This window comes from Monodelphis domestica, chromosome 1 (assembly GCF_027887165.1).
Source record: "Monodelphis domestica isolate mMonDom1 chromosome 1, mMonDom1.pri, whole genome shotgun sequence".
Classification (NCBI taxonomy): domain Eukaryota; kingdom Metazoa; phylum Chordata; class Mammalia; order Didelphimorphia; family Didelphidae; genus Monodelphis; species Monodelphis domestica.
In genome coordinates, this window is record NC_077227.1 from 352760672 (window position 1) to 352774079 (window position 13408).

The 13408-nt window shown below is 41.9% G+C and overlaps 1 protein-coding gene across 1 annotated transcript in view; it reads right to left on the reverse strand.

Annotated features, from left to right (window-relative positions):
- GLRA1 (glycine receptor alpha 1) overlaps positions 1 to 12925 on the reverse strand; it is a 103169-nt gene extending 90244 nt beyond the window's left edge. Inside the window, exon 1 of the mRNA XM_056816652.1 lies at positions 11996 to 12925. Within this exon, the coding sequence (XP_056672630.1) occupies positions 11996 to 12051 (56 nt within the window). The 5' untranslated portion in view covers positions 12052 to 12925. The remainder of the gene's footprint in view (positions 1 to 11995) is intronic.
- Between the last annotated feature and the right edge of the window lie 483 nt (positions 12926 to 13408).

Here is a 13408-nt window from a genome sequence, read left to right on the forward strand (position 1 = left end):
GTATGAATGACATGCATGCATTCATGCCTACACTAATCTCAAGCACTCTCCAACCTCTGAGTCTTCTTATGCTTCTGCCTTTGTTGGGTGCTCTTTTCCCCCCTATGTATAGACTTTCAGGGGGGTCAGAACTATGATATTCAAATAGTCAGGGTTTGTCATCACTGTCCCTAAACCCTGGAATTGAATCATGGGATGGCCCTGGTACTAACATTCACTCAGTCCTAGCACCAGTAGAGTGTGGCAGCTTCTAGGAGTCCCAATTTCTACTCTATCCAATTTCCTTCAGGCTCCCTTGCCTGAAGTGGTCCATTAATTGTTGGGGATTCATGCCCAACCTACAGGTCAACAAATTAATGGAGAAATCTCTCCCGGGGAAACAGGGACACACACCATTTTGCATTCTCTCAGTCTCTCTCTAGGCATATCATTAATCCTTCTTTTTCTTTAGCTCACATCACTAATCACCCCAAGTCCAACACTGATATTCCCCACACACTTTATCCCTCACAGCTCTCAGTGCCCTATATCACAGACACATCAGAAATGGTTTCTAACCATGTTTACTGATTACTTGTATCAGAAGAATGTCCTCAGCTTTCTGTATAGCCCCAGGAAGTGCCACAATCACTCAGAGTTAGTAGCAATCCTCTTCATCTTGGAGCCATAGTCATTCCCCTTTCAAAGTCCTGATTTAGTTTTTTTCCTTTTCTCTCAGTTCTTTTTAGGTGCCATGGATTGAATACATCCTGGGACCTTCCTTCCTCACCTCCCAGAACACTGAATCCTACAGTATTCTTTGAATGTTTTGCTTGTTTTAAATCTTTTCTTAGAGGCAGTGTTTTGGAGTAGAGTCTTATGCCTGGTATCAGGAAAACTTGGTTTAGAATGCTTTCTCTGATATAAACTAGGTGATCATAGGCAAGGCACTTAACTTCTTTGACTTCCTTTCCTGTTTCTTCATCTGTAAAATGGGAAGATAATACCTGCAGTAACCACTTCATAGGTGTGTTGGGAAGCTTGAATGAGATAATGTATGTAAATCACAGGATCTCAGAGCTGGGAAGGAACTCAGGGTCTGTCTGCAAATTTAACACCCTATAAAAATGTGGTTAAAAAAAGATTATTTGGGCTTTCTACTCTGAATTCTTTTCTTGTTCCTTCTGAGCTACCACCTCCATGATTTTCTTATGGCTTTTCCCCCTTCACCAGATACAGACATTCTAGCCTTTTTCTTTTTCAGTTTAATCTGTAGCAACTATTTTCAGCCCAAGGCTGCTTTTTCCCTATATTATGCTATAATAATAAAAATTATGATTATTTTTTCTATTGTTCCTCAACTATTTTTTCTTTGAAGGGGTTAAGGACTGCTAATATACATTCCTGACTTGCTGAGGTGATTCTTCTCAGCCCATATTCATATAGAACTGCCTGATATTCTCTTTTTTTAAAAGCCCTTACCTTCAGTCAGTATCAATTCTAAGACAGAAGAGGGGCAAGGTCTAGGCAGTTTGTCTAAGTGGCTTGCCCAGGGTCATACAGTTAGGAAGAGTCTGAGTCCAGATTTGAACCCAGTTTCTCCTGACATCAGGTCTGGCCCTCTATTCTGTGCTACTTTAGCTGCCTCTATGTTATTCTAAAATACCGTCTTTCTGATGTCTCCCTTGGGGCCTACTGATTGCTGAATCACTCTTTTTCACCCCTCATCTCAGATCTTCATCCTGAACATTGACAATCTCTTTCTTTTATGACTCTGCACTTGAGTTCTTGATGCTATAGGGAGAATCAAAGGTGGTATCTTCACTTTACTTTTCTGAAGTTAGTCTAGAGCAATAATATCTTCTTAACCTCTGATTAGAGTAGGGATGAACTATCTTCACTAACAATCTAAACAATCCCTGGGATTGGACATTTCACCATCACTCTTTTATCTTCCCCACCTCTCCTTTGCCCCAGTGGACATCTCCACCACTCATTTCCTGTCCAAAGGAAATCATGAGCATCTTTCAATTTAGGCATACACTAGTTGCCTCTTCCAGGGTCTCTAGAATCATGTTCAGTGATTACGGTAGTAAAGGGAATGGTGCTTCTCCTTCTCTAAAAGGTTTATTCTCATCAAGTTCTCTCCTTTTATGGGAGTTTGGGCTTTACTAGTTATGATGAAAAGAAGAACTCGGGAGTCCCAGGGAAGATGATAGATAGAATCATAGAATTTCAGAGCTGGAAAGGACCTCAGAGGCTATCTAGTTCAATCCCTACTTGAGTGGGAATCCCCTCTACCACATAACCTACAGGTGTTTAAAGTTTCTTCTTAAATTCTTCTAAGGATGGGGAGCTCACTTTCCAAAATGACCCATTCCAGTTTTGGACAACACTAATTGTTAGGAAGTTAAAATAATAAATTAGTTGAAAATTTCCACCTATTCTTGTATGGGAGAGATGCTGCCTTGTTCACTACCAGTATTGGTCATCTTTCTCTGGTTTTGCTTCAGCTTGCCAATGCCTTTCCTAAAATATGATATCCAGAACTGAAGGCAGCCCCCTAGGTAGAGTTTGATAATGCCATAGAACAAGATAATTATCAACCCCCTTGCCCTAGACACTACACTTCTATGAATGCATTAAAATTTTTTCAGTGATCTGGTGGGGCTATCCTGGCAGTCAATAACTAGGGACATCACTAAGAAAGCAAAAGTCACAAAGGAAGATATCTCTTTCCTTTCTTAAAAACAAATTAATTTTGTCAGTGATACAAGAAGGTTTCAGGTTAGATTGATTGATTTAGTTTTAATAATGAACATGAAAAATTTAAGTTTGATATCTTTGACCTTAATTTGCTCTGTACTATGTTTCATGGTTTCAGGCTAAGTCCTAACAGTAATTAAACACTGAACTCTAACCCTGACCCAAGCCTGAATCCTGACCTAGACTGAACCTAAGGCCACAATTCTAATTTCCTCAACTCTTTGCTTCCCTCCCTTTTAATTTCTCACATACCCCAACCCCCAGCTTTAACTGTAATAACTCCTGCAGACTTTTAGGTCTTTTATTTGTTTGTTTTTCAAACAAACAAATATGTAATATGTAATACAGGAGTTATTACAGTTAAAGCTGGGGGTTGGGGTATGTGAGAAATTAAAAGGGAGGGAAGCAAAGAGTTGAGGAAATTAGAAATGCAGACCTGGCTAGACAGAGTTGATGTACAATTTGCTGCTTGCTCTTTTAGGTCTTTTATTTGTTTTTCAAGAGAAGAAGCAAGGAAAATGCGAAGAGGGGTGGGTAGTAATATAGTCTATCCCTAAATATAGGCCAGCCTTTGGCTACAATCTGTCAGCCAACTAATTTCAGTTAGTTCTCTCATAGATGTATGTTATTAGACCCAGATGAAAGAAATAGGATGGTCCAGTGCTAATGACCAGGGCTATCCAAAACGTACATTGGTTTATGAAGAAGTGAGCTTTCCATCATGAGGGTGGGGTTTTTCAAGTGGAAATTGGATAACATCTTGCCAGGGATGCTGTAGAGGAGATTCCTATTGAGGAATAGGTATGGATGACTTTGCAGAGCCATCTAACCCCACACTTTTATGATCTTTGCTAGAAACAGTTTTAAACAGATCTGGTGATGGCACCTGGAGGAGAATCAATCTCCCTTCTGAAGAATAGTTCATAAAAGTGTATCTATATAGTTTAATGAAACTTAGGTACAGAGGAACTTTAGAGAGAATTTAGGCTAATTCCTCATTTTACAGATGGAGAAATGGCTTAAGAGAGATTCAATGACTTTCTCAAGGTCATACAGGGAATAAAACTGGGATTTGAGACCAAATCTTCTGATTACAAATCCATGTTTTTCCCTCAATACTGATGCCTAAAAAACCACAAATCCTTACCTTCTATATTAGAATTGTTATTAAGTATCAGTTTCAAGGCAGAAGAGCCATAAAAGTTAGGCAACTGGGATTAAGTGACATGTCCAGGGTCACATAGCTAGGAAATGTCTGAGGCCAGATTTGAACCCAGGATCTCCCATCTCCAGACCTGGCTCTCTATATCCACTGAGAAACCCAACTGCCCTGATGACTTTTTTTTTTGATGAATATCATTTGTAATAAGTGAGATCATAAAAGGGTCTGTCCTATCCTATATGGAAAGAATACTATATTGGTACAAAAAAGACTAAACATGCCCCCCCTCCCCAATCTGACTTTAATAAAACTTGAATGTAAACTATAATTGGTGTTATTTGTTAATACATCCATCTATCTATGCTTCTCTAAATGCATTAAAATTTCTTCAGAGATCCATTCATCCACACACCTACCCATCTATCCATTAATCTACATCAATCCATCTATCTAGCCACCTACTTTCTCCTCTGATTTGATTTCCAAAGGCTGGCCTATATTTAGGGACAGACTATATTACTACCCACCCCTCTTCGCCCTTTCCTTGCTGCCTCTCTTGAAAAACAAACAAATAAAAGACCTAAAAGCCTGCAGGAGTTATTACAGTTAAAGCTGGGGGTTAGGGTGTGTGAGAAATGAAAAGGGAGGGAAGCAAGGAGTTGAGAAAATTAGAAATGCAGACCTGGCTAGACAGAGTTGATGTACAATTTGCTGCTTGCTCTTACAACTCAGCTCAGAAAATGCCAGAAGGAGAGGGATAATGGCTCAATGGTCAGACCAGCTTTGATAAATTATGGTGTAAACCTTCTAGGGAAAGCATAGTCACATGAACTTGGTGTTATACCTGCTCGTTGGTGTCATAGCAGTTGCTTTAATTAAAAGAAAGAAATTAAGTGTTCTTTGGGTACTGCTTTTAGGAAAGAGCGGAGTGTTAAAATCAGCCAATGAGCAATGCCACAGTGTAGCTCCAGAATGGCTGGTACTCACTGCACTGATCAGAGTTCATATACAGTCATGGCTATAAAGTCTGGGGAGAAGAAGGAAAAAGGAGAGAGGGGAATCCTGAGATCAGACAGTATTATTTACATGATACAGATCTCTAAAAGTCTAAGGAGCCCTGCACTGATAACCATTTGATTTGTGTAGAAATGCAATGATAATATTAATAGATGTGAATTCTATATTCCCTTTCCCCCCACCCCAGATCAGCCAACTGAGAATCCCTCATGCACATGACAACTAGAAACCCACCCCCCAGTACACACACACACACACACACACACCTCTTCCAGATTTCCCCAGGTCAAGCAGTTTACAGCTTGTCTCTGTGTCTTCCAAAAACTGAAAAGGAACATATGATCTATGTTTGGGGTGGCAGAAGGACCAATGGACTTGAGTATGGGATCTCATATTTCTATAGCATTTTATTGTTCACAAAATGCTTTCCTCAGAAGACTCAGGTGAGGCAAGGAGAAAGGGAGGACAATCACCTCCAAATTATGGACAAAGAAACTGATCCTTGGAGAGGGGAGCTGAATTGTCTAGGGTCCCATAGGTAGTAAGTGATAGAGTTGGGACTTCAATTCAGCCTTCAGACTTGACATTTGATGCTCTCTCTGTTACATCAGGCTGCTAGATCTCTGATAAGTTGATCTTGGAAGTTGAGCTTCCTCATCTGAACAAAGGGGGCAATAATTCCTCCACTGCCTATCTGCCAGCTGATGAATCTCTACTGTACAGACTGAATGACATAACACCGGGAAAATGCTTTGTAACTGTATGGGACTCAATCTCAATATTTGCTTTCATTATCATGGTGGTCTATTTATTATTATTGGAGGACTTGAGTGCAAAATCTGATTTTGCAAGTCAGCCAGGAGGTTCTCAGCACTGGTGTCTTCTTTCTTGGGAAGTGAGGCCCAGGCAGGGAGGACAGAGTGGTGGGGGTCACGGGGGAGAATGGGGCCTGAGATGCTTAGTGACATTGCTTTTGTAAGCCAGCTGGCTTGACTAAAGAAAGACTCCCGTGGCCAGTGTCAAACCTCAGATTAATGACTGGCAGTGACTCCCCGTTAAAACGGCAAACTCATTTAGCTCCTGACACTGAATAATATCTGAATTCAAAGACTGCGAGTGGTAATCTAATTGGACTGAATTAGCCTCGGGATAACCGGACAATATCAACTTCAGAAGACCACAATGGGAGCCTTTATGGGGAGTTTCAAAAGCGTTGGGGCCCTCGACTCCTTGAAGAGGCTTTCATCACAGAGCTTGGTAGCAGAGCTGAATAAAGGACCATCCTTTGCCCTTTCCCAGTCCTGAAGCCCCGGTGTTTAGCTCACCATTTTACTGAGGGCAGCTTTTCTCATGATTTTGGGAGCTGCCCCAATAGTGCAGTTTTCCATTGGGTGGACTTAGGCGGAAGACTGCTGTAGATCTGCAGGGAAGCCCTTGCCATGGGCGTGGGGGACTTCAGCACAAACTGACACAGTGCCACTCTCTATGCCCTTTTCTAATTGGGATTTGGATTGACCAAGGGGGTCATTATGCCTGCAGGTTCTGAGAAAAGTCTGATGTCTCCCTTGTCCACCCACTTGGTGTTTCTTGATCTCATATGTCCAAGTACCAGCCTGCTCCATCCGCAAAGCAGTAACTTTGACCTGGATTTGAATCCTTCTTTCTCTTGCCTTGGATAAACCACTTAATTCTAAGATCTTAGTCTCTTCCTCTTAATAACAAAGCATTTGGACCAAGGTGCCTTTTTGTTCTAAATATTATGAGCCTGTGATTTTTATAGTAGATTAGAATAATAAAAATAACTCACATTTCAATAGCACTATATATCTATTTGTTATTATTATTTAATAGTGATGGACATGTATTGATTTCTAGTTTACAAAGAGATTATCATCTGTTATATCATTTGATGCACACAACCAATCCTATCATGTAGGTAAAATAAGTATGATTTTTTGCATTTTAAAAATCAGGAAAATTCAAGGTGGAAAGACTTGGCTGAGGTCACAAGGCATTAAGCAGGAGATCCAGGTCTCAAACCCAGGTCCTCTGATTCCAGGCTCAGTGATCTTTCCATTGTGCCAAGATGATGGTTTATAAAACACCTTTCCTCACAACAGTTTACGGGGCAAAATAGAGAAAAAAAATTATTATTCCCATTTTACAGGTGAAGAAACTGAGAGCCAGAGAGGAGAAATGGTTGCTCAAGGCCACAAAACTGGTCATTGGAAATGCCAGGCCTAGAGTCCACTACTCCCCCAAATCCATGTTTCCTGACTCTCAGGCCAGTGATTTTTCCATTGCTGAATGCTATGCAACCCTGAAGAATTGTTTTAAGACCCCTACCCTCTCCCCAGCCCAGGATGCAGCTCCATCCATCTCGAAAATCATCCTTGCTGCTGCCAGCTGATGAAGGAAATAAAGCTAATGACGCCCGCATCAATGCAATGGTGTTGCAGGGCGCTTGCGCAAGCCACCTGATGGGGAGCTCTGCGGGCATCTCTGTTCTGAAGGAAATGATTTTTTGTGCACCTTTAATACATCTGCATCCCCTTTTTAAACTGCTAGGACTCTGTGAGGACCAAGAATATGGCATTTGCTGCCTTCCTTTGACACTTCCTCTTAACCTTCCCTATGCTTGGCATGGTGTGGATGCACACAGCAAGGGTTCAGAAGCTCAGCAAATGTTAAAAGTGAAAGAATAGAGTCAGTAGAAGTCATTGAGAAAAATCAGTCCTGGGCTTCCTTAGCCAGGAACCTATACTCACACAAGTAGACCTTGCAGAATATCAGAGCTAGAGGGACCACCTGGTCCAGTTCTTACTTTACAGAGGAGTTCATTGAGTCTAAGAGAGGGGTCATGTCTAAGGACACATAGCTAGTTACTGGACCAGTTAGGCCTTAAATAATTTTCTTGAGTCACAAGTGGCACTCTCACCATATCAGGACACTGATTCTGCCTCTTTTTATGAATAAGGTAAAACTGATTTCCTAAATTTCTTAAATTCCTAAATTTCCTAAATTTCTCTGATCCATGCTAAGAGATGGGGTGACCACCCCTATCCCTAGCCCACGCCAGCTTTCAAAATGAATATTGATTATTTACTAGCTGAAAAACTACTTAAAACAACAGACTAAGCTTTTTGTCCAAGAAGTACCCTGGAAATATCAGATGTGATGTTCTTTACCCCATTGCATGGCCTAAATTATAACTCTCCTTACATGAGTTCATCAAATTCAGGGTGCTATTGGTAATTCAAACTTAACATTATAGTCAAGAAGGAACTTTGAAGGAAAGGCTTCAGCAACCTGGACAATTCTAAGTATTCTTTTTCAGCAACTCTGTGGTTATTGCTCAGCAGGGCCAAAATATATTAGGCAGGACTAAAGGAGGCTGCAGCTTCATCGGGAAAATGAAGAAGGTGGTCACTACTCATTAGGAAGGACCACAGAAAGTGAAAGAAAATTTGCCTTTTATAGCTCAGATCTATCAAATCACAGAGAATCTGGGTTGTAGAGGACATTAGAACATAGAACATAAAATATGATTGTGCAGGCTACCAAAGACTGTCAGTTAGGGATTTTAGAACATAGAATGTTAGGTCTGGAAGGGACCTTAGATCATAGGAAGGCAGAACCCAAAGGGAACTTAGAGATAATTATCTCTAATGCGATAATAATTGCATTGCTTTGGTCCAATCCTGTCATTTTCTAGATATGGAAATTGAGTTTCAAGGAGTTTAAATGAGTTGCCCAAGGTCATGCAGTGAGTTAGCAGAGCCAGGATTAGAACCTTATTCTTTTGGGTCAAAGATTCTTTGCACTGTCCTGTCATTAGCCACACATCAGTAAATATTACTCTTCTCTACAGTTCTTTCTAAGGCAGTGACAGCTTTGCTGTAGAACCCAGTAGTGGAAGGGGCTGCTTTCTCTAGGGCTTTAATGGTTTATTTGTGTGTCAGATTTATTGGAACCAACACATGAGAGTTTATGAAGTAGTAGGTATGGGGTTCAGAACATTTTCATCCCTAAGATTTCCTCACAAGATAAGCTGCTGACATCATTTAATATCTTGCATAGGAATTATGTAGTTTATCTGTATATATCGAATATGGTGCAAATAAGCCAGTGCTGGAGTGCTGCTTGTTTCTTTCTCCTATATCCCTGAATAAAACCCCATTTTTAAGTAAAGATAGAAATATTTACTCCATTATCTGGCCTAAATTATGAATCTCTATGGCCAAGTGCACAGAGTAGATATGGAATAATGGGACAAAGGGAACCCAGTGATGTCACCTCATCATGACCCTTCTTTTCCCTCTTGAAAAATGATTGATGTGGCTTCTCTCATTTAATTCCTATGCCTTTTATGTTATATATGGCAAAGAAATCATTGTTAATTCTAATTTTTACATTCATTACCTTTGTGACCTTGGGAAAAATCATTTAACTTCTCTAAGCATCAGTTTCTGCATCTGTAAAATGTGTGTGTGTGTGTGTGTGTGTGTGTGTGTGTGTGTGTGTAGGACAAATGAATCTCTAAGCTCCCTTCCAGATACAGACACTGTCATCCCATGAACCTCTAAAAAGGTGGGTGGTCCAGTGCATTAAATGCAGTTTTACTTACTACTCCTCTTTACCCCCACTTCTCACTACCCAGAAGCATGCATAAGATGTAGCATTTCATTCTTCAGGAGCACATGGAATCATATCATTACTCATACACATTGCATATCACATATCTTAAAGAATGATGAGGGAGAAGGAAGATGAGCATAGTAAGACTTTCCGTTACAACCAACAGAATGAGCCCAGTCTTTCCACAATCCTATCAAAACAATTAAAATGCAAATCTTTCTTTTCTGTAGCATGTCTCCCCTTTGTGAAATGCAATGTCTGAGACAGAAATATCAAACACTGCAAAGTGTTCATTAAAAAAAGGAAAGATGTGCTCAGTTCTATTAATTTGCTCTTTAATCTCTCTAGTTTAGTCCTACCTCCTGTAAGCCAAAAGGAGAAGCACATTTTTGCATACAAATGTTACCCACTGGCCTACCTCCTCAGCATTTTGCAGTTCTACCACATACTTTAGGGGAGGGAAGATCTGACATCATTAGTTGAGAGGACAAACTGAATGCTTCTTTTAAAGTCATAGAATCATAGCATGTCAGAGCCATAAGGAACCTTATAGATTATCATGAGATCGACTTCTTTATTTAATAGAGTGGGAAAACTGAAGTCCAGAGAGGGAAAAATGACTTGTCCAAGGTTGTATACAGTGAGTTAGTGACAAAGATGGAAATATAACTTACATCTCTTGACTCCCCAGCCCAGTTATCTTTCCACTGTACCATGCTATTTTTTTTATAGGCCCATGTGGTTCCATAATTTCTATTTGTCCCTATTATCTTCTCTTGCTTAGTTTATAAAAGTATCATTGGGAACAGAGGTTAGAAGCAGAAATCCTGGAAAAATTTGAAGTGTGTGTATGTGTGCGTTGTTTTCATTTTCTCTTGCAGTCTGGAGGAAGGAAGACAATAAAAGGGAATACCCTGGTTGGGTGCTGCCTTAGGACTATGCAAATCCAAAGGGGAAGGGGAGAGAGAAAAAAAACCTTCAGTCAATAAGCCAACCAATTCATTAGCCAAACTGACAGATCATAAGCAGAGTCCTCTGTTCTTTAATAAAACATCAGGCCTGACAATAACAAGACCCCGACACTTGTTTGTCGGTACTGGGGGAGAAAAACATTCATTGGTTACTTATTAAAAACCCCAACATTGCCTGTTTTTGAAATGACTCTTAATCAACTGCCAGGTTGAAGCACAAGAGGCGGGCAGCCCAAATGAGGAAGATGAATGATCCCTGCTGGTTGAGAGGGAAGAATGATTTTTTACAATTCGAGTATATGACATTTATCATCACCCTCTCTGAGCATGGGATGATTCACCCACTTACAACAGGGCTATCTGTTTCAAGGTTTCCCAGGCAAAGGGTTTGGCACTTTTATACCACTTCTAGTCTGAGAGATGCAGGTCTGTAGGGCACTGATTTTTAAATCCACAAAGGGATATTAGCAATAAGAAAGAATTCTCCATTTCTTTGATAGAATAAAGGATATTAATTAAAAATAAAAAAGAACCTGAAAACCCAACAATTATTAATCTATTGGGATGATAGAATAAAAAATATGGGGGAAGGGTGAGCTTAAAGTTTTAGAATGGGAATGTATTTCCTGGCTATTTTAGCTCATAAATCATGGTCGTTAGATATTTAGTCAGATAGGATCTTAAAATACAGAAGATAGAATGTCAGAGTTGTAAAGCTTCTTACAACATAAAACACAGAACGGAAAGGGACCCTAAAATATAGAAGAGAATGGTTGATTTGAAAGGTACCTTAAGAGTCGAACTATAGTTTAGCTCTTTGATTTTTCAGAAGAGGAAACTGAGGTTCAGCTTTCAAACGGCTGTTTTTAAAAACAAAACAAAAAACTCATCTGTGTGCTTCCAAACATCCTCTAAATTCGTGCTTCCCAAGCTGCATCAGCAGTGAGCCTACTCTACAAGCCCCTCTTCATTCTCCTCTTCCTCCCTACGTCCCCAAACAGAAAACAAACTAAGGAGCATATGGAATGTTCTGTGTGTCCAGCGAGCTCAAGTGCAACCTTCCCCCCCACCACTAGTTGTCCCTCCGCTCCCAGACCGCGGAGAGCTAGGGTTTTCGGCACTGCGGTTAAAGAGAATGCAGTCCTCATTAAACTCAGTAACTCATACTGCTCCCCCTTAAAGTCCTCAATCGTGTGTGAGCCAACATGCAGACGGAGGTGGGTGAGCTATAGTAAAGGGGTTATAAGACACGGCAAGCGGAACTACAGCTGTCTAAGGGACCAATAGCCCCCAGACCTACCTCCCCACACCAATCAGACAGCATGCCCCGAATGCAGAGGTTCTCAGCCCGAAAGGGAGGGGGGAACTTGGTCAGAACCCGCCTCCAGTCCGCTCTCCCCACCTCTCCCTCCGCATCCCAGCACCACCGCGGTGTGGTCAGTAGAAAAAAAAAATCGCATACCTGAAGAATACAATCGTCTCCCAAAGGTAGAGCCTAAGTGTATTAAAGCAGCACATTTTCCCAGGTCCGATGCTTTTGTAGTCCACGAGTTTTAGGGGCAGAAAGATGTTTAGAATTGACACTTACAAAACCAGGTGAATCAAGCGCTGGGACTTTTCCACTGGCGATTAAAAAAAAAAGTACAATCCAGATGTTGGGGGTGGAACCCCCACAGGAAAAGAAGGTGGATTTCAGAACCACGGATAGCTCCTGGCTCCAGTCTTTCAGACCAAGGAGAGAGTATTGCCGCTTAATAAACTCTAGCTGGGCTGATCACTCCCTGTCGCGTTAGGGTGGAGGGGATGAGTTGGTGTATTTAGGGTGGGCTTGTTCCCTTTTGTTCTCCCCCTCCTCCTTTTTTCATTTAAACGGAAAGATCCCTGCAAGGTGAAGAAAAATATTTCTCCTGCGGAGATCAAAAGGCTGGCCTTGGACGGCTGGACCCGGCAAACATCGTGGATTGGGAAGGCTTTCGGCTCTGGCGCTGGCAGGAGGTATGGGAAACGAGGTGAGGGGCAGGGATGTGGTTGGCGTTGGGTGCCTGCTTCAGTTAAATCCCAGGGAATGTGTTAGGCAGAGTCCGGGGAGGCTCGCTCCCCTACCTCCAGGCTGGCTGCTGTCTGTCGCCTCGCGATTCCTGCTTCTCCGTTCCCCCCACCCCCCCACCCGCCAGATAAGTTATGATCGCTGCAGGGCAGGTGTCCCATAGCTTGGGGCTGGAGACGCGAGAGGGCTCGGGGCAAGTTTCAGTGGCTGGGGGTGGTTCATGGCGATCCGGCTGGACAGGAAAGGAGAATTCTTTCAATGGTCTCTCTCTTTTTCACTTGTCGGCGCTGGCCTCCAGTTTCCCCATCTCCCCCACCCCAGACAGGACTCCTTCAGTTCCTCGGACTTTCTCGCTGCATTAATTTACTAAACTGGGGGAGGGAGGGGAAAGAGGAGGAGTGTGTGTGTTGCGGGGGGGTGGGGGAGAGAAAGGGGGAAAACACTCCCTAGTCTCTTCAAACCCACCCACTAGCAAAGCTCATTGGCCTGCGGCTCCGAAAACCTGCTATCCCCCTCCTACGGACCAATCGCGTGTTAGGCCCCAGGACGCATTAACTCGTGAAGTGCTGGTAGATAGTCTCACTTTTCTGGGGTAAGGGGAGGACTGGATAAAAGACATTTTTTTTTTCTTCTTCTTAATCTCTAGGTCTTGAACACCTTTTTACAAGGACTTCAGAAATTTAGCTCGACCAAGACCCGGGGTTGCAGTATCGGGAGAGAAAGAAACCAACGTCATTTGATTTGGTGGGGAGAGATTTTAAACTGAAGTTTTCATTAAAGTGGGAGGGAGAGGCCAGTACAGAAGAGACTAAGCTTCGAATCTGGCCA